General features: G+C 34.8%; 1 protein-coding gene across 1 annotated transcript in view; it reads right to left on the reverse strand.

Moving 5' to 3' along the window:
• LOC128855347 (RYamide receptor-like) overlaps positions 1-20,200 on the reverse strand; it is a 172,501-nt gene extending 152,301 nt beyond the window's left edge. The window contains exon 1 of the mRNA XM_054090200.1: positions 18,388-20,200. Coding sequence (XP_053946175.1) covers positions 18,388-19,292 — 905 coding nt within the window. The 5' untranslated portion in view covers positions 19,293-20,200. The remainder of the gene's footprint in view (positions 1-18,387) is intronic.
• Between the last annotated feature and the right edge of the window lie 3 nt (positions 20,201-20,203).

Below are 20,203 nucleotides of genomic sequence, written 5' to 3' on the forward strand. Positions count from 1 at the left end.
TATTGAAGCATTCTTGCACGTGTAAGTGAACGAGATTGTCAGGTTTGCACTGTTTTGAAGAATGAATTGCTTCAAAATGAAGCCCTACTATATCGGGTATATCTTCACTGTTTTTGATGGAGTAATTGCTCGTTGTAAAATTTTTTTCTGGTAGAATTATATCTGATGAGTTAAAAGGAACGTTTATGTGACTAATTGAGTTGTCGTTTTTTAGAAACGATCTTTTAATTACTAAAAATTTTGAGGGGTCGCTATTCTTGAGGGAAATAAGTGTGTGTGAGTTGATTATCAAATTGAATCTTTATATTGTCATTGATTAGTTTTTCGATAAGCTTTAGTTTAGTTTTTTCTTGTTGGAGAATGTTAGGAGGGAAGTATATTTGTAGACGGTTGTGTTTTTTGATGTTAGTAAGAATCTTACTTTTTTCTTTCAGTAATGTTTTTATGACAAGTAGGTTTACAAGAGTATTGGTAGGGTTTTTTGTCTTTACTTTTGGTACATTTTTTTCTACAGCTGCTAAAATAATTTTATTTAGCTTAAGCAAGTGAAGATCAATTTCTATTTCAGTTTCTATTGTTTGGTGCCAAAATGTCTTCCTGAAGTTGTGTGTTCTAGGTATTTCGAAATTTTTTCCAATTGGTTTTTTTATAGTTCAATGTTCATTGGATTGGATTGCCTACCCAGTTAAGATAGAATGTGCCAGCCCTACAGGTATCACTTATTCCCCAACTGATCGGCTTTCTGCTAAATGACCCGAACTCCTTCTTATTTTTATATTTAGAATCGAAAGCACGCCCTGTAGTTCCACGAGATTAACTGTTATTTCTACTCGAGTGATATTTTCTAAATTAGAACAATTTCTTAAAAAAAGTTGCATGCCTCTAGCCTTATTAGAGTGGAAATGCTACTTAGTTGTTGGTAAATAGGGTTTCGTAAATTATTGTCCAGCTCCTACGATTGGATTTTCTTTGGAGAATAACTAACTGGGGAAACTTTATGTTGAAAGGTTTCTCCTAGCTCAAATGCTGGTTCGAGTTATAGACGTTTGACTGTATTTTAGGTGGCGTATTTTAGTAGGCGTTAATTCGTACTTTATTTCATGAAAAAATGATGAACCAGATGACATTACGGAATAGAAGAATATACATATTTATCTATATCCTTTCTGCTTTATATTACTTTTGATAAATCTTTAGTATTGGCTTAAGCAAAACTGTCTATAAAATGTAGGCCCCATTTAAAACCACGCTTTCCTTAATTTCCTTAATTTCGTGATATGTAGAACGCTATTGAAAGATTTTTTCAATGTTTGAGTATCTTCCTTATTATTTCAATACAATTACGTACTCCTCTTCTTCTAGTTGCAGCAACCTCAGTCCCTTTATTCATTAGCCACACCTCGTATAAACGCACATTAATGCATTAGGACTAATTAACACATGCCATCGAGAACAATTAGTTAGAGGCCAACTAATTAATTCGATATTTATATTTGTTCAATAAAACCAAAACTAATAAATAATGAATATTTGTGGGTGCAGCGAACCGCTAAGAGGCAAACATTTAGCCGAGCACATTAAAGCGCGTCATATGCACACGCGCTCATATTTGTGGACAGACTAACGAACATAACATTTTGCCCAAAATTGATAAATATTTGGTGATGACCATTTTTTTTCCTTCATTAAATATTTAAGTTGATGGTTCGACTTGATCAGCTGATTGCTTGATGGACATTAACGAGTTTGATGGTTTGATGCGCTGATCGCATGATTCATTATATGGCTGGCATGCCTGAGTGCTTGGCAAACTGCTTAAAGCGTACTTGACTGCCAGGCTGTCAGCACAACTGTTTGCCCATTGGCCCATTTGCCTGTTGGTCTACCAGCTGCTACTGTTGCCTTTACATTTGTGTGTGTGCGGTTGTTTAGTCATATTTGCGGTAGATTCAAAGGCGTTGCGCTGCGTTAAATTTCCATCCGCCTGCATTTGGCTGTGAAGCAAAATATTAAGTTGCTAAGTAAATTTACGTTACGCCTTAAGCGCCACAAAAACCAATATAACTTTGGATGTACGTTTGTACTTATAGTTTCAAAGCACTAGTAGATGTGTGCGCACACAACTACATACACACACACACACACATCTGTCAGCTTGTTGCCACTTTAGCTGTTGCTAATGTTGGCACTTTTTCGATAGGCACTCCGATGTCGCCACTGTTGTCACTTAGTTTTAGTGTTGGTGGCGGCGCAGCACAGCAGGAAGCATTTGTATGTAAGTTGCGCGCTTGAGTGCGTAGCGTGGGAGCCGTTGCAAGTCGATGTTGGTATTTATGTATACAAAATTGTATGTGAATGTAATGTGCAGACGCGTGACAGCAAACGGAATTCTGTCTATATGAAATGTAAAATAAATGAGTCCCAAGTATGATATTGTGCCTACAATAAATTTGTATGGAAACTTCTCTCCATGCGTCTTGTTCACTCTACGTGCTTTTTTATATTTACTTTTCTCACTTTCCTGTCTATTATTAGGTATCCTTGTAATTGGAGACGCAATTAATGGCCTCGTCTATTGTTGAAATACTTTGTAGGGTTTGCTTTTACTTTGGCCGGAATATGCGTACATATGTAAGTCTATGTCTAATGTGTCTACTTATATTCGTGTGCTTAGATATGCCAGTCATTCAGATTGTGACTTAATTTGAGAATTATTGAGAATTCATTTCTAATTTATTCTCTACCTATTATTCTCGTACTCTTCCTCTTGATTGCAATGGGAAAATGCGTCAGCGTGTTGATATTATATTAGCTACAAAATATATTCGGGTTGTGGGAATGAGTGACTGTTGAGTGAAGAATTGGGAAAGCTGAAACTCGTTTAGAAGATATATAGAGTGGGTCACTTATTTATGTTAGAGCGCACTCATTCAAAGTTCGAAGTATATGGAGTAATAAAGTAAAGAACTAATCTATGGGATAATTCACCTAATGTCCAGTTTTTCATTTTATTTTATTTTGTTTTGTCTGTTTTTTGGTAGCTAGAATTGTATATGTAATTGGCAAAGGTTTAGTTCAATTACGATGAAGCTTTTGCAAATTAATTCATATGAAAGCATTTATTTCAAAACGAAATCGAGCGTATCGAAACCAGAGGTGCTATGGAATGGATATTTTTTACAATGAATTTGAAACTCTTCGAATAGCACAAAAAGCAGTAATCCATAGAATTTACTGCCACTGACATTTAAACTTTTACTGATTACCGAAAAAAATTGCATTAGAAATATTTTTATTGATTACTGAAAGAAATTGCAGAAAAAATTCTGATAATGTACTTTGATTTGCACTATCAGTAAAATATTTACTCTTTATTGAAAATAGTTACTGGTTACAAGTTATTATTACTGGCCGAAATCAAAATAGCCTGCCAGCTGTTTCAGTCCTGCGCTCGCTGGTGTCAATTCAAAAGCCCGAGAGCTGACAGGTTCTGTAGCTCAAACAAATATTTTTACTTCAACTTTTTCCCGTAATCAGTAAAAAAATATTTTTAATAGAATTTTTTCCCAGTAACAGTGACTGGACAAAAAAAATATTTTTACTGAAATACTGAATTGCCCAGTAATCTGTAAACAATATTTTTACTGCAATTTTTTTCAGTAATAAGTAAAAAAATATTTTTACAGAAATTTTTGTCCAGTAAGCAGTAAAAAAATTTGTTCAGTAATCAGTAAAAAAATATTTTTCAGTAACTAAAATTTTTTGTCAAAAATATTTTTACTAAACAATTTTTCAATTTTTTTATTTTCCTGAAATTTTTGTCCAGTAATCAGTAAAATAATATTTTTAATGCAAATTTTTTGAGTAATCAGTAAAAAATTTTTGTATTTTGGTCAAATTTTTGTCCAGAAATCAGTAAAAATATTTTTTTTGCAATAATCAGTAAAAAATATTTTTGATGCAATTTTTTTCAGTTATCAGTAAAAAAATATTTTTACAGAAATTTTTGTCCAGTAAGCAGTAAAAAAATTTGTTCAGTAATCAGTAAAAAAATATTTTTCAGTAACTAAAATTTTTTGTCAAAAATATTTTTACTAAACAATTTTTCAATTTTTTTATTTTCCTGAAATTTTTGTCCAGTAATCAGTAAAATAATATTTTTAATGCAAATTTTTTCAATAATCAGTAAAAAATTTTTGTATTTTGGTTAAATTTTTGTCCAGAAATCAGAAAAAATATTTTTTTTTGCAATAATCAGTAAAAGAATATTTTTGATGCAATTTTTTTCAGTTATCAGTAAAAAAATATTTTTACAGAAATTTTTATCCAGTAAGTAGTAAAAAAATTTGTTCAGTGATCAGTAAAAAAATATTTTTCAGTAACTAAAATTTTTTGTCAAAAATATTTTTACTAAACAATTTTTCAATTTTTTTATTTTCCTGAAATTTGTGTCCAGTAATCAGTAAAATAATATTTTTAATGCAAATTTTTTCAGTAATCAGTAAAAAATTTTTGTATTTTGGTCAAATTTTTGTCCAGAAATCAGTAAAAATATTTTTTTTTGCAATAATCTGTAAAAAAATATTTTTGATGCAATTTTTTTCAGTTATCAGTAAAAAAAATATTTTTACAGAAATTTTTATCCAGTAAGCAGTAAAAAAATTTTTTCAGTAATCAATAATAAAATACCTTTCAGTAACTAAAATTTTTTGTCCAAAAATATTTTTACTAAACAATTTTTCAATTTTTTTATTTTCCTGAAATTTTTGTCCAGTAATCAGAAAAAAAATATTTTAAATGCAAATTTTTCCAGTAATCAGTAAAAAAATATTTGTATTTTGGTAAAATTTTTGTCCAGTAATCAGTAAAAAAATATTTGTATTTTGGTCAAATTTTTATCCAGTAATCAGTAAAAAAATATTTTTAATGCAAATGTTTTCCAGTAATCAGTAAAAAAATATTTGCATTTTGGTCAAATTTTTGTCCGGTAATCAGTAAAGATATTGTTTTTTGCAATAATCAATAAAAAAATGTTTTTACTGAAATTTTTGTACTTTTTTTTTTATAAAAAAATATTTTTGCTGAAGTTTTTGCCCAGTACTCAGTAAAAAACTATTCTTCAGTAACTGCAATTTTTGGTCCAGTAATCAGTAAAAAATATTTTTACTACAAAATTTTTCAATTTTTTTATTTTATTGAAATTTTTATTCAGTAATCAGTAAAAAATTATATTTACTGCATTTTTACTGCTACAGCAAAGTGCCCATCTATGGTCACAAATAATACAAACCAAATTGATTCATAAATGTCTCCTAATTGGTATTTGTTTATTAAATCCGTACTGTTGATTTTTGACAATTTTTTTGGCTGGTAATGTAACGCATTTTTTCTATACAAAGTACTTTCCACAAATTTTTTTATAGAAGAAAATGGCTATCACCGTAAAAAAAAATGTCAAAAATCAACGGTATTATGTAGCCACAAGGAGCTTGCACTTTGTTACGCTTAAGGTGCATGAGCTACAGAACTGTATACTAAAAATTGTTCTAAAGATTCTCATTAAGAAGTGATTCAAATGCTTGTGCAATATTCAGAACCTTTGGAAAACTCCTACAGAATGAATATTCTCTACAGCGAATTCAAAACTCTTCGAACAGAGACGAACAAAGCAATAAGAACCCAAAAAACTATATTTTACGACCAACGATTTAGTGCAGCAATTGGCTCAGAGCAATCATGGCAGCGTATTCACGCAATAGCTATTGGTAAAGAAAAACACAAGTCTTTCACGCTATTGACGTAAATAATATAAATTAATAGTTCCAGCTTTGAAGGGTTACATACGTCCAGAATTTTCACAAAATCGATTTTTTTCATGCGAAAATTCCCAATATTATAGCTTCTACAGCCCAATAAGTAACTCCTGCACCTCAAACTTTAAACTCGTTTTAATCGAAACTACTTTTTCCGGCACGGTCTGCATGACAACTCATACAACTTTTAATATTTTAGCTGCGGTTTTTTTTTTTGAAAATACGAAAGTGTTTTCTCTATAGATTTGATTTGTGATATTTTAATACAAAAATGTTATAAACATAATTGAAGTGTGGTATTTATGACGTCAAACGCATTCTTTTTTTAAATTGCCGCAAATTCCAAAATTTTTCGGAATTCATATATTCGGCTCGATAGACCATAATTCCAACTTTATTTAACAACATTTTTTTTACTTTCTACAGATCCACCAACATCTCATGGAGAAATGATGCAGACCGTGGAGCAACTCTTTTTCATTGCATTTTGGGTCGCGTGGTTTTTTATATGCTAATTTTTCCAAAAAAAATTAAAATAAATTTTTTTATAAAGTTTAAGTACTAATGAACAATGTATACAATTTTTTATATTTATTTCTATTGTTATCCCTTCTAAAAACAGTTTTTCCTTTAGCGCATTTTTGGCGCTGCTGGACGTATGTAACCCCTTAATTGTCTTAAATTGTGTGTCTGAAGTTAAAGAATTTATTTTACTTTTCATCCTCAGCGGTCAACCTAATTAGCTCATATCTTTTTGGTCGATCCGCAAAAGTCAGCATAGAAAACACAATATCTAACTTTCTCTTCATATCTAGCGGAGTCTCACAAGGGTCGCAAGATAACCTCGATATCACTCGATGATATGTTGAAGTTCGAGTGCCTTATAATGCTTCACGAAATCACAGTCTCGGTGGAGCATCCGCATCTCAAAAGTCGTCTGCAAATTACTCAATCATGACAATTACAAGAGCTTTTGCACTTGAACTTTACTTCTGTAATAACTGAACGTCAGTTTTTGTCCCTACTGCCCGTCGATGGAGCAAACTTCCCCTAAATCTCAGTGCTACTAAAGATACATTGCACTTTAAAATGCTATTACTTAAATACAATACTATTTACAGTACAGGCTAATTCGTGCTATTTAATCATTTGTCTTTCTCATTTGTTTTAATTTAATAAATTTTTGATGGTAAGTTCAAATTGTATAAATTTTTAATTTACATTTTTAGATAAATATTTGTAATATTTCATCAAAACCATTTAATTGAAACGATTAGGAGATTAGTTGGGAGCGTGCTCGTTTGCAAATTGAAAGGCCAAATATCGTGAAATGAAAAATTTTGGTAAGTAAAAATGCACATACATTGTAATATATATTACAACGATTTACAAATATACATACATACATGTACGCTCCATACAAAAACGTGTCAAAAAATCGTGTAAAAAATACATTTGGTGTTGTAAATTTGGAAATATGTTTCAAAATATTACAAAATCAACGCTAATTGCGTATCTTAAGTGACGTCTTCCCAAATCAGTTACTTTAGTTTGCGCGATTTTGACAAGTCTGACGTCAGCTCCCTTCGCAATACAAAACAAGCGAACAAAACAAACAAAAGTAGAAAAAAATCACATGTTTGTGAAAGTTCAGTGAATTCGGTGACATTCGGTTCAGTGGAAGCGAAGTTATTGCGTCTAAAGTGTCAGTATGTTTGTGTCATCGGTACAAAAATGAGTTTCGAACAAAGAGCTAATATCAAATTTGGTTTCAAAATCGGCAAAACGATAACCGAAACATTTCAATTGATGAGAAAAGTTTATGGCGAAGATTGTCTATCTCGTGCCAGAGTTCATGAGATGAATGTGAGGACATAAATGACAATGAAGAAACGGGCCGCCCAAAATCTGTAATCATCTGTAAATTTATCAAAAATGAACCGAAATCATAGTTGAAGTTCATGGAATCGGTCGATTTATCGCATTTTAACTTATCATCTGGGCTTACGAGACGTCTGTGCACGTTTCATTCGGCACAAGTTAACTGAGGACCAAAAATTGCCAAGAATTCAACATTTGACAGACCTCAATAAAGAGGCGAGAAAAGACGAGAATTTCCTTTACAACTTATAACTGGTGATGAAACCTGGTGTTTCTGACATGGACCTGAAAATAAGCGTCAAAGTGTCGAATGGAAGACCCCAGACGAGCCACCACTCAAAAAATCCCGTTTGGAGAAGTCAAAATTGAAGTCGAGGCTCAATTGTTTTTACGATTACGAGGAATTTAACCACAAGGAGTTCGGGGGGTAAGGTTAATTCCACTAAAAATATGCACTTATTTATGAATTTTGTTTGGAAAGATGATTCATGTAAATTTATTTATCCAATTAGTATACTCTAAACTCATATTTCAAAAATATTTTCAATAATTTCCACAAGAAAATATACAAAATTGAGCCGTTGACAGCAGATCTACGCAGACATCTCGAAAAAAAGGCAATTTGCCATGGACAGTTTTTCTCAGCATTGGATCATCTGAAATCAAAAAATCAAAGAGTTTTCATTAGGTAATCAATTGTCCGAGGTCACCCTGTCGAGTTTTTATCAAAAAAAAAAATTTGTTTCCATTTTTTTTTTAACATTTGAAGTAGAAGTGCGATTTTTAGACGATAAATCGCATAATATTGTTTATTGTAAAATAAATAAAAATTGAAAAAAAAACCTCCCAGGGTTACCTCGGTAATTATATAGAGAAAGTGTGTACAAAATTTCAGGAAGATCGATCGAGTAGATTCAGAGAAAAAGTGTCCACCGACTTGAAAAACGTCGTTTTCCATAAAATGTGTCAATGGTGTTCGACCATAGCAGGTAGCCGAGTCGGAGCGGTCAACGGTTATAATGCTCTAACTTTGTGAGTTTTGCACCGATTGACTTCAAATTTGGACACAACATTCTTGAGATTATGTACATTCATTTACTCAAATAGACCAAAATCGATTTTTTTGACCCTAAAAACCCTATATATTTTGCAAATGGCGTCGTACGTCAGTCATACAGACAGTATATAAATACAAATAAACAAGCAATGGATCCCGTAAACTTCAAAAGATATTCATCACTCAAAATAATTTTTACTACTGAGTAGAAGGTGTCGTACAGACTCTAGTTAAACGGAGTCTGGGGAGAAAGAAAGTCTGAAGAAAGCACTGCCCACTGTCAGATATACCACCTGTTGTCGGAGCCGTGCACACTGTTCTCGATGCCTGCGGATCATCGCTTGCCTCTCGTTAGCTTCGGTAGGAAGTACGATGCTTTGATCCCAGATAGAGATCAATGGTTAAGTCCAGAGAACCTATTAACGAGATTTCAGCACACCTTCCACACGGACGTATCCAAACCAGTGATGGTAGTGGATCTGGCCGGTACTTAGACGAAGACTCTAAGTACTCCTATGCCACAGGACAGATGGCTGCGGTATTCTTAACGGCAGCAAACTGGCTAATTGAGAAAAAGTGGCGGGGTAGTAGTATTGGAATTAGTAGCGACAGTCAAGCATCAAGCACTAAGAGCCCTTGCTAACTCACGCTGATGCTAGCTGATAAACTGGCAAATGAAGGCTCTGCAAGTATGCCACTGGCCCTGAACCCTTTCCAGGTGTTAATTCTGCATCGGTTCAACTATGGATTTACGACTTCATGAGGTATACCCATAGCGGTCGTTGGTCTGGGTTGAAAGTGGGCAGAGTAGCCAAATGCTTTGTGAAAGAACAAAACAGTAACTTATCTAACTTTCTCCTAAAACTTAAAAGGAAGACCTTGAGAGTACTGGTGCGAGTAATCACAGAGCTCAACGCCTGTGGTCAGCATATGGCTGCCATGGAGGTCGTCCACAGTCCGATATGCCTAACCCGTCTTGAGGATGACGACACTGCAGAGCATTTGCTCTGTAGCTGGCCGGCGTTTTCCATAATCAGACTTAGGATATTGGGTTGCGATATACTGAGTATAGATAAAGTTCATACTCTTCCTCTTCCGGATCTGTTCAGACTCATCAATGAATCCAAAAGATTTGTGAAAGAGTGACCTCAAACAAATTTCTCCGTCTTGCGACCCATACTTTAACTTTCTTATACCTCTGTTCTTTCTAGTGAAGTCGATCCGGGTGTAGTACAATGGTCTCCTGGCTGAGTGCGTGGACTTGTCCCACCCCCCACAAATCTAATTTAATCTAATCTACTATTCATTAAAAAAATGATGCGAAAATAAAATTGGAAGATTAACTTTGCGCCCCCTTACTCACAATTTATTATCCAGCTACACACGACCGAAATATTATGTTGTACTTTGAACGCACAGTTCGTCTTGGTTAGTTCTAAAATCTTAAGTACTTTTTGCATTATTTTTGAAGGTACGTTTGTATGAATGTATCTTTACTCAATCTTACAAGAAAAATTTTACTTAAGGAGACATCCTTTGAGGAATTATGTTTTATTTAGAAAAATATTTTTTGTTTTGAGATTGCTGCAACGAAATTTTGTGTAAAAAAATTACTTAAAAAATGTGTAAAAAAATACGTGATTTTTAAATAAAAACTACTGATGTGTGGAATAACTGATTCAAATTTCAGATGAAACAGATGTCCTCAAGATCCAAAATCCTGTTGACAAGCCACCTATCTTTTTTTAAGACGCTTACTTTGGTGCCACAATACTACAAAAAATATTCAAACAAAAAAAAACAAAAAATATTTTTGTATACTATGTGATGTTTTTAATAGCATACTATAAAAACAAAACGGTCGCATTTTATTTTCTATAAAAAAAATTCCTAAAAAATATCTATAAAAAATGAGTATTTGACCTTAAATTTATTGAAGTAGTTGGGCTCAGAGAAATACTTTGAATCTATGAAGGCGCTCAATCGATCTTTCAGGTCACCGTTCTAAGTCCGCTCATAATAAAAATAATAATAGCAAATACTCAATGTGAAAAAAGCGACCCTAAGGCAACTACCATATATTTAAAGCAACGGCAATGCAATATTTTTTTAGACTTTTTTGTCACTTGCTAAATTCGTTGAACCAAAACCTTTTGCTAGCTGAGTAGCTCATGCGCTGAGGTCATAAATGTAAAAATTCGCTGAACTAAAACGTAACTAATGGTTATAAACTCTTGAAGAAGAAAAAGCAATCAAAAAATCAACGAACATAGTACACGCATTGTGCACACACACACACACACCCAAACAATTTAGCACAGATATGTATCATGTTTTAGATGCTCGTAAAAGGTAAATTTTATGCAGCTCGTTACCAAGCAGGAGGTGAGCAACATATGTTCGCGTGCTAGCTACAAACTATTTGCGTGTTACTTTTTTATTTTTTTTTTATTTTTTTTTTTGCTGCGTGAATTTCAAAATCTCATACATTCGCGCGTACACCAGCAGTAATTGTTGGGCGCGGAGGAGTGCAAATAAAAACAAGAAACTAACTGGATCAGCTTACTTGCTTTACAGCTGATTGCATCACTTTCGCTTCACAAGTACGCATAGAAATGTTCAACAGCGCCGGCTGCAAGGGGTAGCGCGTACATGGCGTATGAGCAACCTTGCCAAACAGTTGGCAGAATGTTAACAACTGTGCCTGTGTCGTTTATTGCATTCTTCCACAGCTGTGCGCTTGTGTGACTCTTTCCCCACTCACTCCCACACTATAAATTCTTGTTACACGTTGCGCGCTCCAAGCCAGACGACACAATGTTTTGACACTTTTCAAAAACTTTTACTGTGCGATGTGTCAATAAGAAATTTTTATTACCCTATGGTTTTAAACTTGCAACAAAGTACCGACAATTCATGTCTGGCGCTATAATTTCCAAATTTCAACGCACGACAATTCGATGCTTACTTTCCTCTCTCTCTCTCTCTCTCTCTCTCTCTCTCTCTCTTTTTTTTTGTACTGGTAGGTTTGGAGAGCGAAATTATTTTACGACACTCTACCTTCTGTATGCGTCAGTACACAAAGTGAAATAATTTAATTTTGAATCTCATTATTAATTTATGCGATATGCTACTAACGAGCTGACAGCTGACGGCTGGCGCGTAACAGTTCATTGAAAAAAGTAACAACTAAAGTGAGAGTAAATACCACAATTTGTTGCGTTTACTTGCTTTTCTATGTTTTTTTTTCTAACGAACTCAAAGGCGGAAAGTTCGCCATATCAAGAATTTACATATTTCATTCAAAATGAATTTCTCGTGTCTCTCTTAAGCACTTTAGATTTTATACTTTCAATCTGTTTTTGATTTTTTCTGTCCGTAAAATATGCAATTGCCCAACTAGTAAGGAAGCTGATGAGTGGAGTGTAGCTTCTTCTGCAAGACTGGCCTTTGAGGTTGACAACCAAAGCCGAATGGTTGGTTATGCCCAACTCAATGTATGGAACACTACTTTTAGGGCTCCCCTTTCGAGTGAATAATTTAAGGTTGCCTGTTCTAAGGAAGTGGGTTTTGGCAAACAACGAGCTAAACAAAAGAACAAGACGAAATATTTAAGTGTTGCATCATCATCATTCGCATCATAGCATTTACCGCTCGGAGTCAGCCAATGCTTCCTTTACTATTGCGCACCAATGTCTCAGTTCATTGCAAGGTTTCTTTGTGCGTTTATGCTATACAGGTCGTTTTCTACATCATCCGCCCACCTTCTTGGTGGTCGTTCGCGCTTTCTGCTCTCTAAAATGATAGAGTAAAAAGTCTTCTTGCAATTCCGTTACCATTTATTGGAGGTGCATGCCCCAGTCATCAAAGACGTTGTGCCTTTACAAAGTGCACTAGGTTTCGCCCCTTTTACAAGTTCTTCGGTCTTATTGTTGTATTTTATTTTATAAGACCTATCAGGCTCTCGTACATGGTCAACAATTCTCCTCAAAAGTTTACACTCAAAGCGTAAGAAACAGTTCTTTATATTAGTAGTCAGAATTCGTGTTTACATCCATATGTTGCTAGTAATTTTATAAGAGTCCTATAAATCTGTAGCTTACATGTCCAAGATAAGAGGTTCTTTTTAAGCTTAGTTTGAGGTACAGAGTGGGCAGTCTGTCGTTTATGTTTGTATTATAAACGAATCTGCTTTACTACTTAAGTTCACTCCTAGGAACTTGAAGGCTTCGATATTTTCAAATTCGTGAGACCCGACTTTCAGGTTACCATTACGACCACAGCTTCGCAATCTAACAAAATATTTAATTTTTCGATATTGACTTCCATACCAACTAGCTTTACTTTGTTAATAAGATTTAACGCGGTGTCGCCGAACACATATCGGTTTCTTACGATTACAGCAAGATCGTCATCATAGCCACAGATCTGAACGCTCCTAGAGAAAACAGTGCCGCCAAAGTCGATGGCGTTGATAACAAAATCAAAAACTACACACCTGAGAAAATATCGAAAGGATCAGAGGTTATTTTTCACCTTCACTTTAAACAGCTTAAATAAACAAAAGAACAAATTGAAATACTTAGTAAGTAAGGTAATTGCAGAGCATTCAGAAAAATATATGTATTATTTTCCGCTTAAAGCATTCAATAATACCTTAAATAGTTTGGCGTAGTCAGAGGCCCGAAAAAATGATGATTTTCCATAATTTTTTTTTTTTGACGTGATAACGTCTTCTAATTCGATTTAACAGGCTGCACGCACGAAAAAATGTGTCGTTACCTTGCTCATTTATCGTTACCTTGCTTATTGCCGTTACCTTGAATGAACTGCAAGCGAAAGCGCGGAACGAACGACAAAGCAAACAAAGCAAGCGAAATGCAACGTTCGACATCTTGCTCTCTCCTATTTAAGTGAGCATATATATGTATGTATATGTATGTATATGCGCATTTGTATATAAATTCACATACTTATATTTGCATATGCCTTCTTCCTGTGTGCATGGTAATGAACCATTTCTCTGTTGAGAATAGGACGATGATAGAAAAATATTTTCTGATGACGTTATCACGTTAAACTATCGTCAGTAAACCGACTTTACAGACAACCTCTTTTTTTTTGCTAGTCAATTGCTTTATTTTATAATACAAAAATAAAACCATAGCTTTAGTAAAGGGTTCTCCAATAAGAGGAGTTATTCCCGTAAAAGATCAATGGTTGAAAATAAACATTGTCCAGATCAATACATCCAGATCAAAAAATCGTGAATCATCTCTCGATTACTCCAGCTTCTTTTTCGAAAAAGTAAGGTCCAATGACTCCGCCGGACCATAAACCCCACCAAACAGTCACATGTTGAAGATAGAGAGGCTTTTCAAGAATAATTCTTGGGTTTTTGAGCCCAAGATCCGACAATTTTGCTTGTCGACGAAGTTACGGAGGTGGAAATGGGCCTCATCACTCAAGACGATTTTTCAATAGATTCCGCATCATTTTCATGCGTTTCAACGACCCAATCAGCCAAGACACGACGTTGTTGATAATCGGCCGGCTTGAGTTCTTGTATTAACTGGTCTTTGTAAGCCTTAGGACCCTAATCTTTATGAAAAATACAGTGTAATGACGTTTGTGGAATGCCTAGTTCCAAAGAACGACGAGGAATGGACAAACCTGGGTTTTCTTCAACACTTTCGGCTACAACAGCAATATTTCCGGTTGTTCTTGAGCACCGTGCACTGGTTTTATTCTTCACATCACTAACTTCTCCCAGCAGCTCGAATTTTTCTACCAATTTCTGTATTGCGGTCCGACAAGGTGCTTCACGATAACCTAAAATGTTTGAGTTTAACGAACCGTCTCTGCCAAATTTTTATAATTTTTGTGGTGAACTTTAATAACTTCAGTGCGTTGTTTAGGCTGTTATTTTTTCATTTTTATTAATGGTGTAGTTTCTACTTTCAAATTTCAAAATATGACAGCTTCAAAAGTGGCATCTGCCGAAATAGTGGGCTATTCAAAATAACACCTGTTATTGGAAAACCCTTTACATCATATTTCGACTTAAACTTAGCAGGTTAAAAAAAAAATATTAATAATTGTATTATATTTTTCAAAGTGTAAAATATGGCGGCATTAGGAAATATTTTTCAGATTTTTGAGAAAAAAACCGAGAATTAATTGTTTAAAAAAATCGAGATTAAAAAAAAAAATCCTTCGATCAGGCACAAGTTTTTTATGTTTTTCAAAAGCAGTATAAATTTTAATATATTGCAATCCACCAAGCGGTTTTTAAGTTATAGTGATCATCAGTTCAAAAAACATAGTTTTGAGAAAAACGCATTCAAAAGTTTAGCTACTTGCTCTCGAACGCTCCGGAGCGCCCGCGCGCCCTTTGTTAATTGTTGAATAATTCGAAAAGTATTTGAGGAATGTACCTACTTCAAATTTTCACACAATATTTTTAAGATATTATGCTCTAAGGAAGTGGAAAAAAAGAATCCAGTTTTTGAAAATTCTGTCTACCCCTAGCCCCTTAAAAATACTATAATCAGCGGATTAGTGTTGGAAAATGTTTCAACAAATATTTCTAAATCCTTTTGTTTTGAATTTTGGCACAGTCTGTATCAATATAATGCAAAATGTACGGTAAACCTCAAATGTGTTTTATGTGGAACTACATTTCTTAAATTTGAACAACTTTTATTATTACAAATGAATTTTGAATTAGAAGTAAAGCATTTTTTTTGAGATGTATTTCTTTATTTACTTGTTTTGTTCTTAAAAAATTTGAATTAAAAAAACGCGCTGTTTCTGCATTAACCAAAACCTTGTTTTATACTTGTATAGCTAGTCAAATATATATACATCCCTAAGGACAAATCGCTTAGAGTAACGGTAAGCGCCAAATATCTAGACCTTGTATTGTAAAGGAAAAAAAATTGGAGGTATAACAGTTGCTAATAGAATAAACAAGTCAATGGAGGCGAATGTAGTCCTGCAGTTGGTTTTTTGAGAGAAAATAGAGGTGTACACCAGAATAACGTATATCGCACACCGCTGTAGTTTAGCGAAATCTCTACTTTGGTATTGTAGTAATATGGAATGCCTTTGAGGAGGATGTGAACACTAAAGGGGTCGACAAGGCTCGCATCTGTTCTCATAACCGATGCAATATCAATGACGCCATCGAAAGTATTTTATGCGACACTAAACTTCCTTTCAATAGATCTAAAGGCAGGCAAGATATTTCATAGGCAATGCGGCAATAAGATTGATCACCATAAGTAAGTGGTGAAATATGGGCGGTGAGATCCTGACTGGCGTAACCAACCCACATTCAGAACCGCTCGACAATTGTGGGCGACTCTCAATACTAAACACACAGAACCTTTCAAAAGTCAAGATATGCAGAGTCTTAGCACAGTGTTTTCAGTTATTAAGGGGCATTGTCTAATAGACAGACACGCCCAGAGAATAAACATGCAAACCAAGGACTTCAGCAAAAGCAGTCTAAATGAAGAAGAGGAAGAAATGATTTTACACCTTGTCCTACTTCTGGTTTAAGGTTTTTTTTTTTAATTCTAGCACATTCTGGAGCTTACTGTTCTATAGCTTCCTTTTTCTTTCCTCGTGCGGGTCATTCACAAATATTGTGTTCAGAACTTTCAGTGTCCATTTCATTGACAGATGATATTCTCAGGTAGACCAGTTTTGTTTAAGTGATATCTCCGGCGACAGTGGACTGTAAAGTAGCCAGTTATTACGTAACCTAACATAACAAATGTCAGACGGAAGCTTCCTCTTCGATCATAGGGAGTAACAATCAAAATTTCAAATTGCGAAGCTCAAAGTCCATTTAAGGGGGGAGCCTGGTTTACAAGGTAAAAAAAATCAATTTTTGTTCGTTTTAAGCGATTCCTAATATATTTCAGAATATTCACAGAAAGTTACAGAGCCTAATTCTCAATATTTCCGTAGATACAAAGCCAAAGGTAGGCGAACGTTAGGTAGTTACGCTGTGACCGGACAGCTATAGTACAAACTTTATCTTCTTTCGACTTTTCATTTTTATGATTTCTTTGAATTGGCGTACATGAATGAAAAAAACTAATGAACCTTTTGAAATGAATCATAGCTTGTTCCCTTCAGTATTAAATTCTCTTCTATTTGAACGAACAAAATAGATAAAAAAAAAATTTTCAAGATTTTTATACCAAGTTGAAGTGAATTTTTTTTTTATAGAAAGGCATTTTTTTCTTTAAAACCTCCAAAAAGTTGAAATTTTGGAATTTCTCTCAGTGTTCTTAGCTCATCTAGAATAAAAAATCATGATAATTAGAAATCCATTTGAATTTTTTGCTTTAGATAATAATTACGAGCTGTATCTGGTACGCCAGTTTGAAACTCCAGCGTTGCAGCGCTCTACTAATTTCTATGTTAAACATTTTTTTCAACTTATTTTAACCAGTACAAAAATTTTTTATACTTTTTAAATGTTCATTAAAAGATAGAAAAAACTTTGCAGTGCTAAGTTAATTTTTTCCTTAAAAAAAAAAAATCGCAAAGAGATGCAATTTTTAAACCTCATAAACCAGGCTCCCCCCTTAAGGACTATGCTTTCATGCATTACTTTTGTTCAGAATATGTGGATATTTATACAAAGTGGAGGAAAAGTTTTGCCAATTTTAAAATGTAGATGTATGTATTTATATAGGACAATATGAAGTCTTGACATTCTTGTGTTTGTGACTTGTATTTGTGAGTTTTAAGTTATTGAATAAAACCGCTTTTATTTTTTTAATTCACATTTTATATTATTTAAACTTTTTGTTCACCACTTTAATTTTTTCTGAATTTTTCCTAATTTATTTTACCCAATTTTTCCAAATTTATTTTTCTAAATTTATTTAAAAACTGTCATATCTTAAGTACTTTTTTCCGACCAGTTTTTCGCAACTAATGCGCTGACTATTGTGCGGGAGTAAGAATGGAAAGAATAAGTTTTTGGGGTTGAGGACTGGAATTGGAGGCTTTTTTTTAGAAATAGGGAAAGTATGTAAATTTGGAAAAGTGCGAGGACCGTGCTTAACGTGGGATTCAAACCCCCAACCTCTGGGATGACAGGGTAGTGCACTTACGCTAGACTACCGAGGCTGCAAATATACACGTATATTACATACAATGTGGCGCAAAATTAATCAACCAAATACGTTTGTAAATAACTTTATATATATATATATAATTGGCGCGTACACCCTTTTTGGGTGTTTGGCCGAGCTCCTCCTCCTATTTGTGGTGTGCATCTTGATGTTGTTCCACAAATGGAGGGACCTACAGTTTTAAGCCGACTCCGGACGGCAGATATTTTTTTTTTTTATATTTTTATGAGGAGCTTTTTCATGGCAGAGATAACTTTTTACTAAATAAAAAAAATAATTTTAAGAGACGGAAATCTTTATTTTCCCCTATAAGTCCTATAAGTGCTACATTGCTTTTCTGTAGCTGCCTCTTCACAAGTGTCAAATATGCCAGACGTGCGCCGCCATTTGCAAAAATTGTAAATCTTCCAATAGGGTGATTAATTTTGCGCCACCTTACTCATATATGCCTTGCAAAATATTCTTCTCTTCTTACCTTTTCGTGATTCGCGGACGAAGCGGCCACATAATCGCTATATATCGATCAATACTTATAGCGACCAGGGTGTATGCGCTCACCAACACCGACACCGCCTGTGAGTAGTTCACCAAATTGCACAGCACCGTACCAAAAGGCCAATGATTCAAAATAAAAATCGAAACAAATGAAAATGGTACGCAGAAGAGCGACATCAATATATCGCCCACGGCTAAATTGGCTATAAAATAATTTGTGACAGTGCGCATGCGTGGCGTCGACTGCACGATATAGCAAACAGTGCCATTGCCCAGTAGAGCAAATATAAAAATTGGAATGTACATCAGATAGACGGCCGTTTTGAAGTAGACAGTCGACAGTGCTGATACATCCTCAGTACCATTCTGCACTGAGTCATCACAGATAATGCCGGTTATATTGAAATCGCCAAAGCCACTCACATTCACATCGACATCGCCATCACCAAAATCTGCGATTGAGCCTGACACCGATGCCACCGCCGCCACAGCTGTCGTGGTGGCAAGATTGCCAATATTTTTCATTGTCCCCGTGAGCGACGATAATACCAGCACCGAAGGACTGTCACCACTTTCGTTGTAGGCCAGCTGCCCGGGCATCAGCTCAGCAGATGATGAAGAGGTGGTAGCTGCTGCGGCTCCGACACTTTCGCTGTCGTTGAGCAATCGCTGTGCGCCGGATGCAGATGTAATAAAGTAATAGTCGCCACTGCTACCCTCAGCCCCTTTCGTATCCGTGGCGCCAGCGAGTAGACTATCGTTGCTATTGACTGCACTTTTCAATGCGTAGCGCACATATCGCTGTATCGCGCTGCCCGAGGTGTGCAGGTGTGGCAGGATGCTGCGCATTGCATATTCGTGCAAAAATTGGTCCATGCTGTGCATAAATTATATATTTTTCTGTGTGTGTACGTGCACCTTTGTTTATGAGTCGTTGTTACCGTTGTCGTTATTAAATTTTACACACCAGCACGTGATTTATAGTGGCCCAAGGAAATTGGCTGGGTTGCGTTGTCAAGCAAATTTTATCAGCGCAATTGTGAGAATATTTTTTTGTCACTGCCGAAAAGTTGCGAATTTTACTGCTTGCATACTTATGTATGTGGGTAAAAGTATATGTAAATCCATACAATCCAATTTCGCAAAATTACTCATACGCCCAGTGCGTCCATTTGGCCTTTGCATATAATTATGTAAGTTAAAATTTCTGATTCATGGATGAGCTGACACCACAAAGTTATCAGCATTCGCCTCAACTGCCGTCTCAAGTCGTTCACAACAACCACAACAACACTTCACTTGAAACTGACAAAAGCCCCACAATACTCAAAGTTACTTTTTGGTTGTTCACTTCTTCACTTCTTATTAAAATTCTGCTTTGTTCTCTTCATTTTGTGTGCATGCATGCAAACTTGGCAATTTCAAAGCACAAATGCAAACTTCTGCATAACAATCAGCAGCTCTCAGCAACTCTTTGCTTTTCCGCCCACTCATATACCACACATTTCTTTGTTAAAGGGATTTTTGGAATCCCACTCGTATGAGGAGTCAGTTCCTCGTAGCAATTTTGTTACTTATCACAGCACAATTTCAGTTTCCGCTAGAGGTGTTTTCCTTTCGCACATAAATCTACAAATTTGCTGCTCCTTTTTATGCCTCAAATTTCGCCTTTGGTTTTATTCCGGAAAACTGAATTGAATTCGCTTAGATAGAAATTTTCCAAATAAGCCTTAGAAGGTTACATTGTGATTTATTGCTCTGATGCACACGCACGTACACACGCCTGAAAGTAGACC

The sequence above is a fragment of the Anastrepha ludens genome, chromosome 2 (genome assembly GCF_028408465.1).
Source record: "Anastrepha ludens isolate Willacy chromosome 2, idAnaLude1.1, whole genome shotgun sequence".
In the NCBI taxonomy this organism is placed as follows: Eukaryota; Metazoa; Arthropoda; class Insecta; order Diptera; family Tephritidae; genus Anastrepha; species Anastrepha ludens.